Source organism: Falco rusticolus, chromosome 4, assembly GCF_015220075.1.
Source record: "Falco rusticolus isolate bFalRus1 chromosome 4, bFalRus1.pri, whole genome shotgun sequence".
Classification (NCBI taxonomy): domain Eukaryota; kingdom Metazoa; phylum Chordata; class Aves; order Falconiformes; family Falconidae; genus Falco; species Falco rusticolus.
In genome coordinates, this window is record NC_051190.1 from 45,779,371 (window position 1) to 45,801,036 (window position 21,666).

Here is a 21,666-nt window from a genome sequence, read left to right on the forward strand (position 1 = left end):
CCAAGCCCATGGTGCTCCCGGTGGGACACACTGGTGTGGGGTCAACCCAGCGATGGGCTCTGCCTGGTGCTGACCACGGGAACTGGACACTGCGCAGCCGGCGCACACCGAGCTGGTGCCACGGGATGAGTCTTGGCCAGACGGTGCTTTGGCTCCCACTGGGACGGGGCGCTCGGGGCACGTGCACGTGCATGCATGCGCGCACACACACAGACACACACACATGCACGCACACACGCATGCACACACACACACAGACACACACACGAACGTGCACACACGGACAGAGACACAGACACATGCACACACACACGAACGCACACACGGACACAGACACACAGACACACACATGCACACATGCACACACATATACGCACACACACAGACACACAGAGACACATGCGCACAGACACACACACAGACACACAGGCACACAGACAAGAGACAGAGACACATGCACGCACACACAGACACACACAGACACAGACACACATGCACACACACAGACACACACACGCATGCACGCACACTCTCTCTCTCACACACACACACGTGCACACACACTCACACACACGTGCCGGTGCCAGAGCCACAGCCTGTGGCTGCCCCTCGCCAGCAGCTGGCACGGTGGCACTGTCTGAATTAAGTCACGTCTCAGGACGTGAGCTCATCGCCAACACCCACGGCCCGGGCAATGCCAGTGGCAGCAGCGGGTGCCGCGGGAGTGGGGCTCGACAAACCTCCGTTGCATCCACTCGGGCTGCCGGGGTCGCTCCCTGCCCTGGGGATGGCGGGTACCGGGGGCACCGCGGACAGCCCCATGGGGCACCCACCGCTCCCTCCTCCTGACACCAGCACAGTCCAGAGCAGTACTGGGGTTTTTTTTTCACCTTTCTTACAAAGCCCCCGGCTGCCGCCCCAGCCTGCGGCTGGCAAGGGGGACCCCCTGCCCCCTGCCCCCTCTGCTGCTGGGCACCCGCAGGGTTTGTGGCAGAGGCCAGCGCACCCACAGGTCCCTGCGAGCTCCATCAGGGATCGCAGAGAGGCAACTGTCCCCCTCCATGGCATAGCCCAGGTGAGATTGTGACTCAGCTGCCGGAGGAGCCTCCCACCCCATCCCATCCCCTTGGATAACAACAAGCCCAGGACATTTTCCGCTGCCCTTGGCCAAAACCCTCCCTCTTTCCCGCCTGCTCTCCCGGAGTGGGGATGGCCACTTTGCCTGCCCGGCTGCTCAGGGAGCAGGCGCTGTCTAACGATGAATCGATACCAATTCGGGAGGTGTCACCTCTTCGTCAGTGCTCTGGGAAGAGGGTGCAGTTCCCTTCTTTCTGCAGCACCGTGGGAAAACCCTCCTTGGCTACTGGCTTCCCGGGGTGACTCAAATTTACTCCTGACCAGACCCGGTGCAGGCAGCAGGCAGGCAGGGGACACCCAAGTCCAGAAACCCAATTCCTGGGTTGCGCAGCCCCTGCCCAAGTGACGGCAGAGATGGGGTGCGCCTGCCCAGGAACCCTTGTGTGCCCCACAGGGCTGAAGGCAGGGCACGGGGCTGCCCAGGGGCAGCAGGAACATCATGCTCTGGAGAAGGGCTCTTGGGTGGGATGCCCTCTCCATGCTCAGCATCAGGGATGCGGAGGGCTGAGGGCTGGGCAAGGGGCTCTGTGTGAGCCTGGGGGCTGCAGGCTGTGAGGCACGGAGGAGCTGCAGTCCTAACAAGGAGCTTTCTGCCCGACCAGGGGCTCCCCAAGTCCCGAGGCGGCCCCACAATGGAGGCTCCCCATCCTGAGCCGCCCCTCCCTGCACAAGCGCATCCCAATGAGCCAAGGGGCTCGTGGTGGGGGGTCTTCTCGACTGCTTCGTGCTGGAGGTGTTGGAGCGGCAGGCCGCTCTGCCCACCTTTATCTCCACATGCATGAATATCCGTTGCCATTTGCATCCTGACGAGTGTTGCCATGTTCAGCTTCCACAGCTCCTGCGTCAGGGAATTCCAGAGGGCCAAAGTCAGTGGAGCCGGATCCTTCCCTCCCCATCCCACAGGCACCCGGCACCCATTTGATCAAGTGGCAACTTGTTCTCCGACCGTCAAACGGGGCAAGGAGGAACGCGTCCGCGGCCACGTCCTCAGCAGGGAAGGGAACGGGAACAGCACTGCGGGGTGGGAGATGCCCCATCCAGGACCACGGGCGCTGCTCTGCGGGTGCCCGGGCTCTGTCTGGCTCTGGCGCTGGCCCACGCCAGGCTGTCTAGACCCACCTCCCGAATCAAGGAGTTACAAGACTGGGAAGCAATTTCCTCATGGGCTGTAAATCATTGCTAACGCATCTTATCAACAGCTGGGATCATCAATCAGCAAATAAACAACTGCAGAGTTGTCCCACAGTTGCAATTTCCACACAATGACCGAACCCTTCCAGAAGTCACCGACCGCTTACCGAGCAGAGCCGTTACACTGCTGTTTCCCACCAGCGCCCGGTTTACAGCATCTCACCCATCCCCTGTCCCCCATCCCCCGTCCCCTGTGCCCTGTGCCCTGTGCCCTGTGCCCTGTGCCCTGTCCCCAGTGCCTTGTCCCCTGTGCCCTGTTCCCCATCCCCTGTGCCCTGTCCCCCACCCCCTGTGCCTTGTCCCCAGTGCCCTGTCCCCTGTCCCCAGTGCCCTGTGCCCTGTCCCCTGCGCCCTGTCCCTGTCCCCAGTGCCCCGGCCGCTGGCACGCCTAGGGAGGGGAGACCTTTGGAGGGAGCATCCCTGAGCTTTGCTCTCCAGCAGAATTCCTGAGCTGCTTCACAAATCCACACACACCCCCCCCCCATCGGCTCCAGCACCCGAAAGAGCCGGAGCAGCAAAACCTGCGCTGAAGATGCCACCTGCTGGAAGCGGGTCTGGTGCCACGGGTGGTGGGCACCCCGCAGCCCCGCCACCCCCAAACCTCATAGCCCCACCGTGCAGAAACCCCAAAGTCCTACAGCCCCACAGCCCTGCCACCCCCAAACCCCACCATTCTGCAGCCTCACCACCCCACCACGCTCAAACCCCCAAACCCCACACCCTCCCCATGCAGAAACCCCCAAACCACACAGCCCCACCATCCCACACCCTCCCTATGCAGGAACCCCCAAACCCTGCAGCCCTACAGCTCTACCACCCCAAACCCCATCGCCCTATCATGCAGAAACCCCAAAACCCTGTAGCCCCACCACCCCACATCCCCAAACCTGCCATCCTGCAGCCTCACCACCCCACCACCCTCAAACCCCCAAATCCCACACTCTCCCCATGCAGAAACCCCCAAACCCTGCAGCCCCACCACCCCCAAAACCTCATAGCCCCACTTTGCAGAAACCCCAAAACCACTCAGCCCCACCACCCCACACCCTCCCGGTACAGAAACCCCAAAATCCTGCAGCCCCACAGCCCTGCCACCCCCAAACCTCATAGCCCCACCGTGCAGAACCCCCTGACCCCGCTGCCCTGGGGCCAGGGACCCTCATAGGACCCTGTGCTCCCCACAAGCCCCCCAGGGCTCTCAGCCCAGGGTGACGAGGCCGTGCCCGTGCCCCAGGTGCTGCGGGGGGCTCAGCCGGTGGGGGGACAGCCCTGTCACCCCCAAAGCCCCCCCAGCACCCGCCAGTGGCGGGGGGGTTGGGGAACCTGTGAGGCTTCTGCTGACAGGGAATTCATCTCCCTTTGGGGCTGCTGAAACTTTAAGCAAATCTTGGGATTTTCACTCGAAAAAAACTTTTTTTTTCTTTTTTGGGGGGGGGCTCAAGCTCTCCCCATCTTTTTCCCCCTCTTATAAAAAAAAAAAAAAAAGAAACAATTCCGCTTTTGCGCTGACATTGTAAAGCCCCCTTCCCACAGTTTTATTGAAAAATAAGGGGGAAAAAAACCCCAGGAATGGGACCAAACGCAGGGACAGGGACGCACTGGGCAGGTCTCAGCTGCAGCACCCTCCCGCTCTTCCTCACCAGGACCCCCCCCTCCCCCTCAGGCCTGCTCCCCCCCCAGCCCCCCCGCCCCGGCCAGGCCGTGGGGCGCCGGGCTCAGGCAGCTGCCAGGCTCCAGCCCCGGGGGATCGGAAGGGGGACGGGGGCCGGCACCCCGGGACCCCAGGATCGGGCCCCCAGCCGCGGCGCCTCGGGCTAACGGGCCACCGCCCCCTCCTCCGCAAGCCCCGCCCCCTCCGCAAGCCCCGCCCCGGAGCGCCCGCCTCCGCCACTCCGCGTTTCGGCCGCCGCGCCCGCGCTTGTCCGTGCTCGGCCGCCGTCGCCTGCGCCGCGCGTCGCTGGGCGGGGCGGGGTGAGGCGGCGGGGGGGGGGGGTGGGAAGATGGCGGAGGCTTCAGCGCAGCCGGGACGGTTCTTCTGCCACTGCTGTTCGGCCGAGATCGCCCCGCGCCTGCCTGTGAGCGGGGCTGGGGTCCCGGCCGTGGGATGGGGCGGGGTAGGGGGGGCCAGGGGCGCGGGCCGGGGTGGGGGTGAGGGCCCGGGGGGGCTGGGCACGTGGGGGTGGGGCCTGAGGGGGAGCGGGGGGGCCTGAGGGGGAGCGGGCCCTCAGGGCGGGCAGGACCGGGGGGGTTCGGGGGCGATGTGGGGGTGAGGGCCCTGGGGGTGGGCGGTTGTGTGCGTGGTCGTTGGGGTTCCGGGGGGGGGGGGGGGCGTTAGGAGGGAGGGGGATGAGGGTCCTGGGGGGGGGGGAAGCGGTTGTGTGTGTGGTCGTTGCGGTTCGGGGGGGCGTTACCAAGGGTTCGGGGGGGGGCCCTGGGGGTGGGCGGTTGCGTGTGTGGTAGTTGGGGTTCGGGGGAGGGTTCGGGCCCTGGGTGGGGGGCAGTTCTGTGTGTGGTAGTTGGGGTTGGGGGGGGCGTTTAGGAGAGGTGAGGGCTCTGGGGGTGGTAAGTTGGGGTTGGGGGGGGGCAGTCAGGAGGGGTGAGGGCCCTGGGGGTGGGAGGTTCTGGGGTGGTAAGTTGGGGTCCGGGGGGGGGGGCATCAGGAGGGGTGAGGGCCCCTGGGGGTGGGCGGTTGTATGTGTGGTAGTTGGGATTCGAGGGGGGGTGTTAGGAGGGGCTGGGGGGGCTCCGCAGGAGGGGGGCACACTGTGGCTGAGGGAAGGAGCTGGGGCTGGGGGGGCGGGAGGGGGCTCGCTGCCCTGCCTGGGCCTGTTGTGGGGGGTCTGCTGGGCTGTGGGGGTCTGTGTGCACCAGCCCGCTGGGCAGCCGTGCCTTGGAGGGTGGGAGGATGGGGGTCCCAGCCTGCAGCAGCCCCTCCTCAGCCCCATGCTTCCCTCGCCCCCCCCACCTCCAGCCGGCTGAGGGCTCCAGCATCCCCTGGCTCGGGCACCATGACCCCACGTCTTTGTCTGGAGCGAACTGAAGCTCCGTGGGATAACGAGGGGGTTTCTTTTTTGTTTCTTTTCAGTAGGATTTAAATGAGCATGAGAAGAGTTTCAGAGGTGATAATATCTAAGGCGTAGATGAGTGTACAAATGATACGTACACTGTTTCCACTCGCTAATGCAGAAGGGCTTTGTAGGCTAGGTGCAGTGCATGAGCAGGTGTGCTTTAACTGCTGAGTAAAACCCTGGCCTGTAAGGAGTCACGTTTTCCTGACGTGGGTAGAAAAGGAGTACCGGTTGTTGGAAAGGAACTGGCTAAAACATAGTGGTAGGTCATGGCTAGATTTTCTGTTGCTTGCCTGCCAAACGTTGCGAGATGTTAAATTTGATTTGGAGGATCCTGACAGTCTCTCTATTTGTTCTGAAACTTTTTGCAGCGTCTGTCAGAATAAGGCATCGCTTTTTGTTAACGTTTATTGAATTTTAAAAGTCACCTTGATTGTGAGCACAGGTGTCTGCCGTGGTCGGTCAGACTTTGCGGTCAGTTTGGTTTTGTGACTGTGCTGTTTGTCCTTTCACCCTCTCCGTTGGGTCTTACTGGTTAGGGGAGGTTAGGCCTTGCTGGTAAATCTCACAGCTTGTGTGTAAGCCTGAGGACAAAACTCTTGATAATGCTCCTGCTAAATACACAGACAGGCTGGAGAAAGTGGCGCAGGAGCTGAAGGTTGTAACCTAGAAATATCGGTCGTTTATTTTTTGTTTAAATGCCCCGTGTTGGGCTTGTGCCAGAAGAGCACATCTGGTAGTGGACACGCTGAACTGTAGTGGGGAGAGGACGACTGCTTTTGTTGATTCAGGTCTAGTTAATTGCTCGTTAATGAACTTATTTTGAGGGTCCAAGTTCCCTCGGTTTCACTTGCTGTTTGCAGAGCAAGCTACAGGAGGTACCGTAGCATGTGCTGCAAAAGGAGTGATTCAAACAGCCTGAGAAACAACAAACATTGACATTTGTGCTGTTCCAGCTGCAGAGGAATTTGCTGATCCCTCTGTTCAGAGTTGTCTGTAAGCACACACACACAAAAGCCTCCCTTAAACAGGAGAGTTGAGAGAAGTAAGTTGCTCACTGCTCGACTGTGGCTGCCTTAATATAATCTACCCCCGTGGCGTACTGGTGGGAGGTAAACCAGTAAGGGGGTATTTCAGAGGCAGAGCAGTGGATCTGATTTTCTATGCTTATCACAGGAGTTCCTGTGTGCTGGTAACCAACTTTGAGAAGAACTTGCGTGGTGTAGAAATCTTCTAGAAAACATAAACATTGTGTAAATTAGACTTAGTTATTTCACAATCACACATCTAACAAGTCCCGTGCAGAAGAGGGAGCAGCAACTTCTCTGAGTCTGTTTCTAGGTCTTGGTGCTTGCTGCTTCCTTATCTTGCTGGGCAGGCAGGGGTAGTGTGGACTGGATTGCTGGCGTTGCTGCCTTGAGCTGGGACCTTATCGGGGTTTTTTTGGGGTGGCTGGAGGAGTGATCCCAGATGTCTTATCAGAGCGAATGCACGTGACTGGCATCCTCTCCTCTGTTGGTGAATCCGTTGACTTTAAGGGCCTCTGCCCGTTCGAACGTAGCAGTAGTAAAGGGAAGGAACGTTATTTTTAGATCTTAAATTTCTTCCACGCTGAGCCTGGCTTTGCCAGCGCGGGGTTTGGAGTGGTTGTGTTTCCCTGCGGTGGCTGTTCTGCCTCGGCCGTGGTTGGAGTTAGGTATGGGGTCTGTTGCTTCCTCTTCTGACTCAGCGGTGCTGTGTGGTGCTACTTGTTCTCAAGCACTGAAAAGTGAAGTAATTTCCTTTCAGGATCTCGAGCGTTCTGGGCTGCTGCTCGCAGTAAACCCCAAAGCTAGAAAGCTGTGGAGTAGAAATTCTTTGCTAATGCCAGGAATTGTGAGGAAAAGCAACTGTGCGTGCTCCTGAGGAATCCCGTGTGTTTCTGCACACACAGGCTGTTTCTTCCAACATATTCAGTGTTAAAGGCTACAAGGGTGGCAGTAGCTTTCTGTAATGAGCATTGAGCGTGGGAGTGTAAAATTCTGGTATTGTGTGTTGCAGAATGACCCTCTTGTGTCTCCTTGACCTCTGTGTGGTGTGAACCCCAGATGACACTAGTAACAGCTTTCCATTCAGCCCTTTCTAAGCGACAGTGACACCCTGATTAGCCTGTGCTGCAATCCCCTTCTAGTTTCTCTCATTTGGCCCTTTGAGGGGGTGGGGATGGGCCCCCAAAACACGCAGCGATTTAAAATCTAATGTTTGATTGCTGGTCTTTTGGGAAGGCTGGTGATTTTGCTTTCACTTCACCCAGAACTACATCAGAAGTTATCTAATGCTTTGTCTATACTGGGGATTAATTAGCGTTATCCAAATCTTTTCTAAAGCCAAGTTCCAAACAGGCTCAGGCTTAACAATTTGCCTCGTTAGTCTGCTGAAGGCAAATATCAGTGATTTGGGGTCTTTTTGGCTCTGTGATTGTGGCATGCACTTGGAACGAGGAGCTGCAGGACTCTTCCACCCTATCACACTTTCTTTTCTCATTCAGTATTTCTTCTCCTGTAGGACTATATTTGCCCACGGTGTGAATCTGGTTTTATTGAAGAACTTCCTGAAGAGCCAAGGTAATGTGCTGCCCCAAAGGCTATTGCTAGCGTGAACTTAGTCTGCTTTGCTTTTTTTCCTTTTCCTCTAGTTAAAAGGCAACGTTGGATACTAAATGCACCATTTTTATTACTTCTGCCTGATACTTGGCTCATCTTTCATCACTGTGGGTATATAGTGCTTAACTTGCATAGTTTGCATCTACAGGTAAATCAGCCATGGGAATGGTGGGTGTCATGTTGCTGGTAAGGGGTGGGGAGGAATGGGTTGATTTAAAACAAACAAGCAAAAAAAAGATTGAAATAGAGAGGCTTTCCCCATGGTGTGTGGCAGCTCTGACCTGGTTTGAATCATCAGGGCAGAGATAACCTGAGAGAGGAGTCTGTGGAATGGAGAGTGTACATATGCTTCAGTATATAATTTAATAACTTAGTTTAGAGTGCGAACGGCGAAACATTTTGACTGAGACTTTGGACTCTGCACTGGAGCAGCTGAGATCTGCATTCACGTGCTTTACTGCTGACTCAGTAGTGGGACTGCTCTCTGGCAGTGTCAGAACAGGCAAGAGTAGAAGAAATGTCTTGAAATGTTCCGGGCACGTTTGCCGGACCTTGGTTGTGAGTGGCTTTGGGTCAGGCAGCATGTTGGTGGGCGTTCATGTGAGGGCACACTGAGCTGCACAGGGAGTGTGCCAGCCACACGTTGCTGCCCGCTGAGAGAGCTGATCTTTGCAGACTGAGGTTTCTGTACGACAAAGAAATACTTGGTCTGACGACACCAGCCTTAGAGGCTGAAAATCAATCTTGGCTAATCCTAACTTTGGTGATATGCTGTGACCGTGGGCGAGTCGCGTAATCGCTGAGTCTTAGCTCTTTGGTACCATGAACATCAAAGCGTAGACCTGGATGCTGAGCAGTAAATGTTCCTGCAACTCTCCAAAAGCAGAAACTGAACAGCATGAAGAGTTTTCCTAATAATCAGTCCCATTGAGTCACATGCCGCTGCAATAGAGAAGTTCCTTTGATTCAAGATTAGACTTAAGCATGTTTGGGTCATAGTGATCAGGGTTCGGACCTTAAGTCTTCCCTTCCTGGTGCTCCCGAGGATTAGCTGATTTGTTTGAGGTGGATTGTGCAGGGAATCCTTGCTTGACGTCATGGTTCAGTCACTTCTCTGTAGCTTCGTGAAATCAGAATCTAAAAGGGTCGGGGGACATGGGTGAAGATGTGGGGAAATGAAGGTTGCAGCCGGGGGAAGAACAAAACCTGATGTGAACAATTAGAAAATCAGCAGCTGAAGGCAGCCTGGTTTCAGTGCAGAGCTGACCCTGCCCTGGGGTGGAGAGGAAGGTGAGCAGACCTGAGATCCCTTCAAACTCCAGCTCTGCAGAGAAATGAACCTGTTGCTTTCTGTGTGCCATTACTGAGCAGCTGTGGTGTCAGGTTTTCCTGTGGTGTATCCCTCACTCCCCTCTGCTGGGAAAATCTTTTCGTAGCACCCTTTCGAGGCTTCCCAATGCTCTTCATTCTTTACAGGAACGCTGACAATGAAACCAGCTCTTCTACATCAGCCAGTGATCAGAGCAGGCATCCTTTTGAGGTAAGTCCTCTCTATTTCTTCCAGCACTTACTGCTTTACCATTGAGTTGAAGTATTTTTCTGCTTGTACGTTGTCATAATCTGGGAAACATTTAAACAAAGTCTGGGAAAGGAGATATCAATATCATCCATGTGCTGCTCCTGAAATCTCTACGTGTTGTATTTTTACTGTGTTTTTTTAATAGGACCATGACTTGTAGCTTATTCTTGTTGTGAGGGGGCTAAGCTGGGATTTAGTGAGCTGTCTGGGTGTGTTGCTATGCAGTAGCCTCAGCTTAAAAGGCAGCAGTTACATGCAGCAGCTAAAGAGAAAGCAGGGAAGCTGTAGTTATTTCTTACCTTCATATGTAGTTTCAGTCTGTGTCTGTTCCTCACTAAGCTGCTTCTGAGAGTGCACTGATCCACCCATGTCAGCCAAGGCTTGAGAGCTGCTGGGGATCTGACGAGACTAGTCTTGGTTGGAGGGCTGGTGAAGTACCAGGCGTGAAAGCTAAGAGCTATTTCTCTTTGTTACAATCCGTTCTCTGAACTCTCTCCCTCCCAGAATGTGGATCAGCACTTATTCACCTTGCCGCAGGGCTATGGCCAGTTTGCTTTCGGGATCTTTGATGACAGCTTTGAGTTTCCGTTCGGGTCCAATGTGCAGTCAGAGGACAACAGGGACTCTGAGAACCGGAGGGAGCGAGAGCACCAGTCTCGGCATCGATACGGCGCAAGGCAGCCCCGAGCCCGTCTCGCCACCCGCCGTGCCGCTGGCAGGCACGAGGGAGTTCCCACGCTGGAAGGGTGAGAGCAATGGCGAAGCCCCGTTATTTTTCACTGATGAGAGTCAGCTAAAAATCAGCCTGTACCTTTTTCTCATCAGTTTCAGGAGCAGATCCTTAAAGACTGCTCCTGAGCAGAGGTGCCTGGTGTGACTCTTCTGTAGGTGCCCAGCTTTGCCCCTGTGAACTCGCGCTGCTGGATGCTCAGCCTTCAGCTGGGCCTGCAGCTGTTGGCACGCTCTTGCCTTGAGTTTATAGGGGCCATTTCACCTGAGCACAGTGGTGCAGGCTACAGTGCGGCTGTTTTAACTGTTAAACCTGCAGTGAGAAAGCGTTCTCTGGCTGGTTGGTGTGGTTTAACCTGGCCAGCAACTAAGCCCTGCGCAGCCGCTCACTCGCTCACTCCCCTGTGCTGGGATGGGGGAAAGTTGGAAGAGTAAAAGTGAGAAAACACATGGGTTGAGATAAAAGTGGTTTAATAAGTAAAGCAAAAGCCGTGCATGCCAGCAAAGCAAACAGAGGAATTCATTCACCATGGGTGGGCAGGTGTGCGGCCATCTCCAGGAAAACAGGGCTCCATCATGTGTAACCATTACTTGGGAAGACAAACGCTGTAACTCCAAACATCTCCCCGTTCCTTCTTCCCCCAGCTTTGTGTACTCCGTTTGTCATCCTGTGGTACAGAATATCCCTTTGGCTGGTTGGGGTCTGCTGATCCAGCTGTGTCCCCTCCCAGTTTCTTGTGCCACTCCAGCCTTCTTGCTGACAGGGCCTGAGAAACTGAACAATCCTTGACTTAGTATAAACATTAGTTAGCAACAGCTAAAACCACCAGTGTGTTACCAACATGTTCTCACACCAGATCCAAAACATAGCACTGCACTAGCCACTAAGAAGAAAAATAACTCCATCTCAGCTGAAACCAGGACATTGTTACCAGGTATTACCAAAACGTTGTGCTCAGTGTAAGGGGAAACCAAACGCTGGACTAATGTTTCTTTAACTGCATCCTGGAGAGCCGCTTGCCATCACATCAGAAATTATCCCTGTACGAATAGAATATTGAAACTTCCCTTTGTCAATGAATAATCAGTTCGTAAGATGCAATTGCTAGAGGATATTTTTCCTTTTCCCCAATGCTGCGACAGTGTTTAGCCTATTTAACCACTGCTTCCACGGCAGGTTTCTGGGCTGGGAGCTAGCAGGCACTAATTCTTACATAAACCTGGTTTTCTTGTCTTTCAGAATTATCCAGCAGCTGGTTAATGGAATTATTGCACCTACAACTATACCAAACCTAGGACTAGGTCCTTGGTGAGTTGGAAGATGTACTGCTTTTTCTCCCAGAGTCCTTGTTCATACTCCCAGCCCAATTTAATCGTTGTTCTTATTCTTAAAGGGGAGTCTTGCATTCAAATCCAATGGACTACGCATGGGGTGCCAACGGCTTGGATGCAATTATTACACAGGTAAAACTGGCGTTATAATGGAGTCTCCCATCCTCCTGTGCAGTGCTGCAAAATTGTCTGCACCCGTTGTGATGCAGGGGGGTGAAACACTGAGGGTGCAGGAGTGGGAGACAAGGTCTGTGGTGCTGGCAGTGCAGGGTTCAGGTGCCCTGGTTCAATAAATGAACAGATTCTGTGTGCTGCTGAGCTCATGTCTTCCTTCTGCCTTCTGTGGCTCATTGTTTTTTCAGTTACTAAATCAGTTTGAAAACACTGGACCGCCGCCAGCGGACAAAGAAAAGATCCAGGCCCTCCCCACCATACAGATTGCACAGGAACACGTAGGTATGTATATCTCCTCCAGGGAATCGCTCACAAAGAGCTCTGTGGAAGTTCTGTTTAACGTTTTCTTGGGGTTTTAATTTTGTCTGTTAATACCTTCAAGGCCTAAAACATTTCAGAGAGGGGAGAAAGCTGAACTATTGCTCTGTTATACTCACGCACACACAAAAAATAGTGTAGACTGGATGGATTTGCCCCGGGGAAGCAAACAGTTCTGGAAGGTTCAGTGTGGATAGAGATGGAAAAAGCAGAAGGGAAGGGAACAAGGAAGCGAACACAGGGCAGCGAGAAGTGGAGTGATGGCGGCTGGGACTGCAGAGCAACAGGCTTTCCTCTCTGCAGGGGTGAAGCAGCAATGGGGGGAAGGGGAAGAGGTGATGGGACACAGAGTTGGGTGTTTTGAGTGTCATTTGCTCCTTTATTGCTTAGCTGTTTCTTGGTTTCTCTTTATGATACAGATTCTGGGTTAGAGTGTCCTGTGTGTAAAGAAGACTATACAGTCGGTGAAAATGTCCGGCAGTTACCTTGCAATCACCTTTTCCACAACAGCTGTATAGTCCCTTGGCTGGAACAGGTTAGTGCCGCCCGAGTGGGTGGCTGGGGTTTTGTAGCACTTGGGTGTTTTTTCTGGTGGTACGGTTCTCCTCTGTAAATATTTTCATACCTCTGTGGTAAGACCTGAGTGTGAGTGGCCTTTGATCAGAGGAAGGATTGTCATCTTAGCCTTTTCCTTGAGTGCTGCTCCTGTATCGTGTTTCTAATCCCATTTCCCATATTTCTTGTTTTGTTTTTGTCTGCTCTCCAAAGCATGACACGTGTCCTGTGTGCCGGAAAAGCTTAAGTGGACAAAACACTGCCACAAACCCCCCAGGACTCACAGGGATGAACTTCTCATCCTCCTCCTCCTCATCTTCCTCCAGCTCACCAAGTAATGAAAACTCATCGAACAACTCATGAATCTTAATCCAACCCTCTGTCCCTGGGGCCCTGTCCCTTGTCCTTCCTCCCTCCCCAGCCAACGTAAGCAACGAAAGGGGCTTCCAGAGCAGAGCGAGGGGAGGGTAGCAAGGGGGAAGCAGCACCCCCACAATTCCATTTTGAGTTCCGAAGACACGGAGACTCTGGGTCCTTCAGAGATGAGAAGCCTCAAGTTCTGGGATGGGGGGGAAAGAGCTCTGTCTATTAATAAAAACATCCATTTGCCGCGTGGACTTTTAACCATTGCAGTGAAAGGCTGCTGCGCCCCACAGACGGGAAACCCGAGGTGCTGAGCTAGCGGTTGCAATTCTGAATGGAAAGGTTGTTTGTATGGTTTTGAATTTAAGATTCCTTTCTTTATTTCTTTTGCTCCTCCTCCCCTTGGATGCTATCTCTTCTGCTTTGGAGATTGAATTCTTTAAAATGAAAGCGTAATAATACTGCCTCCCTCCCGGGATCTCCAGCTGGGGAGGGCCAATAGCTGTCACTGAAAAAATGAACTCTTGAAATAGACCCCGTTATCCTTCCCATCCCCATCTCAAGTCCCATTTATTTTTCGTTATAACCTCGCCCTTCTGATACCCAACACTGAAAGGGTTTTTATAATTTTAAATTATTACTGCTGTTAAATAAACGGACGTTTCAGCTCAATGAGACATTATGCATGATTTGAAGAAAACTACAGGGTAAGCTCTCCGGAGACTGCTGTGCTGAGCCGTCCCATGTCACCCCTGGCCAGGCTGGGCTTGTCCAAGCCCTCCTGCGTGCCCAGGGCAGGCATGCTGTGAGCTCTGAGCACCAGACTCTGACGTGACCAGCACCCGTACGTGCATTGCCAGCCTGCAAATCGTTGAGCGGTTGGCTGCAGGATTGCAACTGAAAGCATCCTTGCCTGGTCTTTTGTATTTTTTACACCTTCTCCCCGTTGCAGTCCTGCCCTTCTCTCAGCCTGAGCAGACTTTTCCACTGTGTCGACATCAGGACTGGGCGCGCATCAGAGCAAGGACCAGCCAAACATCATTGTGACCGAATAATATATGAGAAAAACAAGTTTGGAGAAAAATGTATTTCAAAGCTACTTAAAATACAGCTGATTAAAAAAGGAGAGAGACAAATATCCAGGTGTGTTTGTGACTCGGTTTCTGTGACAGAGCTGGAGCTTGGAGAATGAAAAGAATGTGACCAGAGCGGGCAGTGACCTACCTGCTGCCTGGGTCCGTGCTCGCCTGAGCCTGGAGGCACAAGAGGAGCAAAAAGCGGGGTTCCCTTGGCCACCTCACCATGGGCCTCCAGCTTTGGTCTGGGCACGCTGAACCTCAAGCTGAATCTCAAGCGCAGCCTCGGCAGCTCCAAGAGAAGCCTGGCACAGGGCTGGGTGCCAGGGTGGGAGATGGCCTGGGGGGACCGTGCCTGGGGGTGGTGGGTGAGGCTTCTGCGGCACAGCCCGGGGCAGAGCTGGCAGGAGGGGCAAGCGGCGTGTGGCTCCGAAGCGCTGACCTGGGTGGTGTGGGACAGATGTCAACTGATGCTGCTGTCACGGGGGCTTCGGGTAGGCGGTGGGGTCTCGCTGAGCTGCTGCCCGGGTGTTTGTGATGGTGCTGGGCGCTCCGGGGTGCGTGTTGGGACCATGCTGTGGCAGACACCAGAGTGGGGGAGGGGGAACCTGCCCCCATGGGGGCTGCTGGGTGGGATGGATGGAGGGTTCAAGGGCTCGGAGGCTCCCTGTGTCTTCTCCAGTTTCTGGGGCCTGTGAGCAGGCTGGGGGTGGCTGGGGAAGGTGCTGACCTCCCACCCTGGACACTCAAGGTCCTGGCACTGGCAGAGCTTTGGCGTCTCTCTCAAAGCAGCCTTACCTGAGGACCTGGCCCTTCTTCCCGAGAGCTTTCTGGGAAGGGACAGGCAGCCCATTGGAGGGGGAAGGCAGGCAGCTTGTTTGGCATTTCTTGAGCCATTTTCAGAGTACAAGAGAAGGTTTGGTGGAGAAAACGTCCCCAGCATGGATGGCGGCAGCCTTTGCCAAGCCTGCCGGGGCCACACGGCTGGTGCTGAGCAACTTTCCTGGAATGTTTTTCCTCCTTGGCTTTCCCAGCACAGCCAGGGCAGCCCAGCGGCACCTTTCATCTTGGCAGGCAGATGCCTGCGGGACGAGGGTTTATCTCAGGACTGGTATATCAGGGTTAATAGCTTGTCCTCCACCAGAGGTTGAGCCAGAAGCTTCTGCCACTGGGATCCTGGGCTTGGGAGGCAGGTGGCAGCAGGAAGGTCTGTGGCTGAGCCTGCGTGTGCCCATCGGCTGGCCCTGCACGGAGGGAAGGCTTTGCTGTTTAGTCACTGAAATGCAGCCTGGGAGACCTGGAAAAACCTTCCTTCTCCTGCTGCGTTTCAGCTGCCGGCTGCGGTGCAGGGTTCCCAGCCCCCCTGGAGCTCAGGGAGTGATTTCTCACATGTGAGCAGTGCTTGGGGTGGGTTTCAAGTGGGTATAGCGGGGTCCGTGGTGGGTGTATGGCTGCTGCCACCCGCCTGGCAGGGGCTCCAGCTGGGGCCCGTGCCCGCCGTGGTCACCACATGGTTAACGCGGTGGCTGTTCCCTCTCACAGGCTGGTTTGGAGCTGGTTGGGTAAGAAATGGAACGAGTTTGGTGGTTTTTGCTGGGGCCATCACTCACCTCTGACAGGATAAAGTGACCAGGCTTCGATGCCTGGCCACGGCGGGTGTGCAGGGCGGTGCAGGAACGTGCCCTGGCTGGGAGGCCGAAGCACAGGTGCTATTTTCCTGGCCATGCTCCTCTCCAGGCGAGGGACTGGTCCTCGCCACCACCCACCTTCCCAGCTCCATCTCTGCTGGGGGCCCAGGACCAGCCTGGAGGCGCTGGCTGTGGCTGGGGGGCTGGGGACCAGTGCCCCGCTGCACCTCAGTGCTTGCACTGGTGGATCGGGCACCGTCTGCACAAGTGGGAGTCTGTGACCCAAGTGCTCCCACTGGGGACACGTGCCCAGAGCAGGTCTGGTCCCTTCTGCTCATGGTGTCCTGGCTCAGGGTCTGCACGTGGGTGGGAAGCAGCGTCCTAGCCCCCCCCAGACAGGGGCAGCCCCAGGGCTGTCTGCCCAAGGGTCCAGGTCGGCACCTGGCCCCGCAGGCCCCACTGCAGCGCCACAGTGGGACACTTGGCTGCCACCCAGCTCTTCCTCCAGCTCCAGGGAGTCTCTCGACCCCTCATCCCCCTCTGCCTTGTCCCTTGGGGTCTCTGGGGCCGCATCCCCTTGCGCAGAGCCTGGCACCTCCTGGGCGATGCTCCCCCTCGGAGCGGCTGCACCGTGCTGGCTGCGGGTCATGCGTGGGAGTGCTTTCCTGTGGTAATAGCACAGGGTCCCGGCTCTCCCCCAACAGGCAGCTGCTTTTTTCCTGCTCCCTCCTTTGTGCCGCTGGACAACCGTCGCTGTGTTTTCCTGTGGGTCAGATTTTGGGCTGGGGGCGTCTCCGCCTGCGCACTCAGGTGGGGATGTGGGTCGATGAGGAGCTGGACATGGCAGGGGAGGGTCAACGCTGGTGGCTGCAGCCGTGAGCCCCGGGAAGCCAACCCCACCCAGCCCAAGCTGAGCCCATCACCGAAGCTCCAAAACTTGCTTCCCCTTCTGCACCATGAACACAGCTTTAATTGCCACGGGTGCTTGGACACAACACAAATACAACCCGCCGGTACATCCCAGCCCCTGCCCCTGCAGAGACACGGCTAGCAGAGCTCTGGCCGCCTGGTCCGGGCTGCACTGGGGGGTGCAACACAGGCAGCCCCGGCACGTGGTGGCCGTGCTCCCCGGGCTGTGCCATGCCAGCTCCGCTCGGCAGGACGGTGGGGAGACCCGCATCCCTGCACGGCTGTGGGGGCTGCATCTGGAGCATCTGCCTTCCGCATCCATCTCCACCATGCGTTTAAAATTAAAACAATAAATAGAAAAAAAAAAAAAAAGATATGTACATAAATAAAATAACCCTTTTTTCCTTTTTTTTTTCCCTGCAGGATGGTCCAGAGCCGCCTGTGGGGCTCAGCTGATGAGCATGGGGAGGAAGTGTGTGGAGAGGTGCTGCCGGCGCGTCTTGCCCCCTCGCCGTGGCCTGCCCTTGGTACTGAGCGAGAGGAACATGGGGCGGCCACGGTGCTGCCAGCGCAGCGACGCGTAGGTGTTGTAGCCGTTCTCCTCGATGCGCTCCATGAACTTGCAGTTGGGGTTGAACTCCTTCTGGCAGGAGAGGGAAGGGGGTGAGGGGCAGCCGCGCTCAGCCCGTCGTCACCCTGCTTTGGTGGGGTCGGAGCCCAGGAGCGGGGCAGGGCAGGACCCCAGCTCCTCCCAGCTCCCCGGAGGGCAGAGGGGCTCTGTGGGTGCAGTCCCCGGCTGGGAGTAGGTCAGGGCATGGGAAACCAGGAGCCTGCTCCTGGGCACCAGTCCCTGTGGGTTTGGGACCCCTGTTCCAGCTCTGCCCTGCACCTCTGACCCCGCTGCAGTCCCTCCCTGGAGGCAGCGTCCGACCTACCGACCCGTAGAGCCTCCCCTGCTTGTTCATGGCCAGGTAGAAGCCGGTGTGCACCGCCCGGATGGCCACGACGCCCACACGCACCGACCGGATCTCGAGGATGCCTGCGGGACAGGGAAGTGTGGCGGTGAGCTGGGAGGGACCGGCAGCCTCCCCAAGGGACCCTGCCCCAATGCTTGGCTCTGTGGCTGCGAAGTGTCTCCACAGAGGGATGGGGCCGCTGACCCTCGCCTGGCACTGGAGCAGCCAGGGGCACGGTGGGAAGGAGGGCTGCAGCCCGAGCCGGCAGCGGGCAAGGGAACCTCTGATCCGGGGAGGATTTGATCTTTACTCCTCTCCTCCCCAGGAGCCGAGCTGCACGGGAGCGATGCCAAGCACAACCTCCATGTGCCTGGAACAAATCCCTGCCCAGTGCCAACCTCGCGTTTACCCTCCCCTCGTTGGCAGCTCTGCCCGCGCATCTGTCCTGAATGCGCCTGTGGTGCCCTGGGGACCTGACCCGCCTCTCCCAGTGCCCGGCCCCTGGCACCGTCAGGGCACCGAGGCCGGTGTGGCCCTTGGAGGGGCAAAGTGTGCGCGGGGGTGGCAGTGCCGGCGCCCAGCCATGTTACAGTGGATGGAGGCACCTGGGCAGACGGCTGCGGGGATGGCGCTGCTACGGATGCCAGTGCTGGTCGCCCAGCTGGCACGAGCACAGACGTGCGACCCTGTGCCAGGCAGGAGGGACGTGGCAGCGCTGCAGGATGTGGGGATGAGCCCAGGAGGTGGCTGCAGCCAGGCTGTGAAGCCACAGAGGGGCACGGCCACAGCTGGACTGGTGTGCGTGTGCCCAGCCACTGAGTTTGGGGCGCAGCCGCTAATGGGAAAGGCATGCGGTCGGACCAGCGGCTCTGACAGGGGAAACACCCAGAGCATCATCAGGGCCTTTGGATTCCTGCACCGCCTCGTGCGGGCCAGCCCCCAGCGCTGCTGCCAGCCCTGCTGCCCACCACGGTGCTGTGGAGTGAGGAAGGAATCTCCAGTGGGCAGAGGCACGGGCAGGGTGTGAGCCACAGCAGGAGCTGCCCATGGGCACCGCTGCCCACGGCTGCTCCGGCTGGATGGGGCAGGAGGATGCACGGAGGCTTTGGCTGGTGGCAGCATGCACAGCGCAGGGGGCTGCAGCCCCAGGGCAGGGGGGTTTACCAGCCACCGACAGCCCAGCTGAGCTGGCATTGCCAGCCTGGGGGCACTCATGCTCTTGCCAGGAGCAGATGGGGTGGATGTGGCACCGGGGCAGCACGACAGCTCCTGAGCTCAGCTCCATGGGGGTGATGTGTAAGGGGATTTTCAGCCCAGCTGCATCCGTGCTGCCACCAGCACCCAGCCCTGGCACCCCCCAGGACCCGCAGGGCCTGGCCCAGCGAAGCTGTTGACGAGCAGCCAGCCGCAGGGAAGGGCTGAGCGAATGCCTGCGAATCCATCCCACTTGATCACTGTCTGGAGCTGCTGCTATTTATAACAAAGGACTTCAGCTTTTCTAAAAATAACCCCCCCCGCATTGCCGTTCCCAGTGCCCCGGCTGGTCTGCCACACTTTGCTGTCAAGTGCCGGGGCAGTGCCTGGCTCTTTGCGGAGGCGATGGGTCCCTGTGGATGCGGGGCAGCACTGGGGGCAGCTCCCAGTGCTCCCAGTCTCACACCCTCAGCCCCAGCAGGGAGGCTGGGGCAGATGCAGGGTTTGAGGTGGGGGGAGCGCTGGGAGAGCCCCTGCCCCCCTGCAGCCGCTGGCAGGGCTGGTCGGGCAGCTGCCGTGAGGGCTGGGGAGCAGAGCCCAAGCCCAGCCCAAGCCCCGGTTATCTGTCACCACCTGCCAGGCCCAATTGCCACACGGCCCAGAGAACGTGTCGGGGTGCTTTGTGCTGGCAGCGCGCCCGGTTGGACTCCCCGCAGCCTCTGGCACCGCCGGAGGGTTCCCTGGGCTGGGCTGGGCTCCCTCGTCCTGTGGCCAGACTGGCCAGGACACAGGGCACCCCCCACTGCCACCGGGACACGGGCTGGGGGATGCTGCTCCCATCCACAGCATCCTTCCTGCCCCAAGCCCCGATGCCCCACCAGAGTCCCCTGGGGCCGCTCAGGCATCCTCCCCTCCCCAAGCACCCGACATCCCCCCCCTGCCCTGCCACTGCCCTGCCAGCCTGGTGTCCCCCCTCCCTGTCGCAAGGGGCTGGGACCCAGCACCCAAAAGGGGCTGATACCGCGGTGCTAAAGCTGGACTTGCAGCCCTGGCCCTTGTACGGTGGGTGCCACGTCCCCTCGGGACCCACGGTGCTGTCACCTGGAGGTGTCCCAGCTAGGAGCAGGTGGCTGCGGGGTCAAGGCAGGATCCCGGTGCTCGGAGCTGCCCCTAGGCCAGCACGGGGACCCCAGTGCCGGCCCCGGCGGCCGCCTCTTCCCACCGCCGCTGTGGGGTGGAGCAGCCCCAGCCCCAGGGAAAGGCCTAATCCTGCCTGCTTGTTCCCAAGCTCCAGATCACAGCACGGCGCAGGCAGCACCGACATCCTGCAGCGTTCGCCCCCTCTGTCCCCCCCGGGATGCCCGGGAGCCCCCCCAGGACCAGCCTGTGGGGAGGCTGCAGCAAGTGACCCCATGGCACAGCTGGGCACTGTGCCCCTCGGGGCGGCCGGCTCTGCCCACCCGGGTCCCTGCGTGGCGGGTGTCCCTGTGGCCACGCGTGGCCACGCACTGTGCCGGGCCCCAGGCAGCGGGTGCTCCGCGGTCCCCTCCGACGGGGCGGCCCCGCACCCCCACCCAGCCTCACAGATGCCGGGTTGGGAGACCCGCATCGCCCCCAAGCTTTTCCCGTCCCTCCTCCTCCTCAGCCTTTATCCTCCACAGCGTGTTTACGGGGAACGACCAGCTCCCCCCACATGTGCCGGATGGAGCCCACCCGAGCGGCAGGGCAGGACGGGCAGCCCCCCGGCTGCGCTGGCACCAGGGACCCCCCGGTCACCCAGGCGCTGGGCAGAGCTGCCAGCACCCTGCCGGGTCCCCGGTCGCTGCACGCCGGTGGCTTTGTGCCTCTCCTCGCTCCCCCGGCGCGGTGGGCAGCCGAGCCCCGGGAATGGAGGTCCCGGGGGTGAGGGCAGCAGGAGCCGGTCGGATGGGAGCGAGGACAGCGGGGACAGTGGCCACCTGCAGCTCCGGCATGGCACAGGCGTTCGCTGGGTCCCCGGGGCCGGGCACGGCGGGGTCCCGTCGCCACCCCGGGTGTCTCCGTCCAGCCCTCGCCCCCGCCCCGTCCCCTTTGCCCCCTGCCCGGCCTCGGCGGGATCGGGTTCTCGCCCGCCGTGGGTGGGAGGGCGGCGGCCCCGGCTCTGCCCGGTCCCGGTCCCGGTCCCAGTCTCGCTCCCACTCACTGCCCGGCCGCTCCCTCCAGCGCGTCCCCTCCACGCCGCCGCCGCCGTCGATGCGGAGGAAGAAGCGGGTGGCGGAGAAGAGCCGCCGCCAGCGCACGTCGCCCTCCAGGTGGCCGTAGCTACGGGGGGGCCGCCGGCCGCCCCAGGCGGCACTGCCCGCCCCCGGCCCCGGCCCCGGCCCCGCCAGCACGGCGAGCGCCCCGGCGAGGCAGGCGGCGAGGGCGGCGGGGCCCCCGCGCCTCATGGCGGCGGGCGGCGGGCGGGCGGCGGGGCGCGGCGGGGCGGCGGGCGACGGGCCATGGCCGCGGCGGCGGCGACCGGCCCCGACGGCGCGGGCTGCCCGAGCCGGCGGGCGGGGCGGGGTGGGGGCCGCGGCGGCCAATGGGAGGGGCAGGAGCGAGGGGCGGGGCCTCCCATTCATAAATCGGCGCCCCGACGGCTTCCCCAGGTCCCCGTCCAGATTCGCTCGCCGCCGCTCGCGGGGTGCCCGGCTGGGGGAACGGCACGTCCCGGTGTCCCCACCCGCTCTCTCGGCGTGCGGGCTCTTCCGGCAGCGTGGCGGGGCTCGGGGCTGCCGTGGCCCCGGGGGCGGTGTCCGCGCGAGGCGGGAGGGCCGCATCCCAGCGCCGCGAC

The 21,666-nt window shown here is 58.8% G+C and overlaps 2 protein-coding genes across 2 annotated transcripts; one reads left to right on the forward strand and one right to left on the reverse strand.

The window, feature by feature from the left end:
- Positions 1-4,292: 4,292 nt before the first annotated feature.
- RNF126 (ring finger protein 126) lies at positions 4,293-13,760 on the forward strand. The gene is made up of 9 exons (XM_037382615.1): positions 4,293-4,403; positions 7,941-7,999; positions 9,515-9,578; positions 10,122-10,363; positions 11,587-11,655; positions 11,741-11,810; positions 12,041-12,134; positions 12,590-12,705; positions 12,939-13,760. The coding sequence occupies exons 1-9, from the start codon at positions 4,329-4,331 to the stop codon at positions 13,086-13,088; spliced, it is 939 nt and encodes a 312-aa protein (XP_037238512.1). The 5' UTR covers positions 4,293-4,328; the 3' UTR covers positions 13,089-13,760.
- Positions 13,761-17,077: 3,317 nt separating this feature from the next.
- On the reverse strand, positions 17,078-21,652 carry FGF22 (fibroblast growth factor 22). Its single transcript, XM_037382541.1, has 3 exons — positions 21,034-21,652; positions 17,637-17,740; positions 17,078-17,344 (listed from the first exon to the last, which is right to left on the reverse strand). Exons 1-3 carry the CDS (start codon positions 21,650-21,652, stop codon positions 17,150-17,152), a joined length of 918 nt encoding a protein of 305 aa, XP_037238438.1. The 3' UTR covers positions 17,078-17,149.
- Between the last annotated feature and the right edge of the window lie 14 nt (positions 21,653-21,666).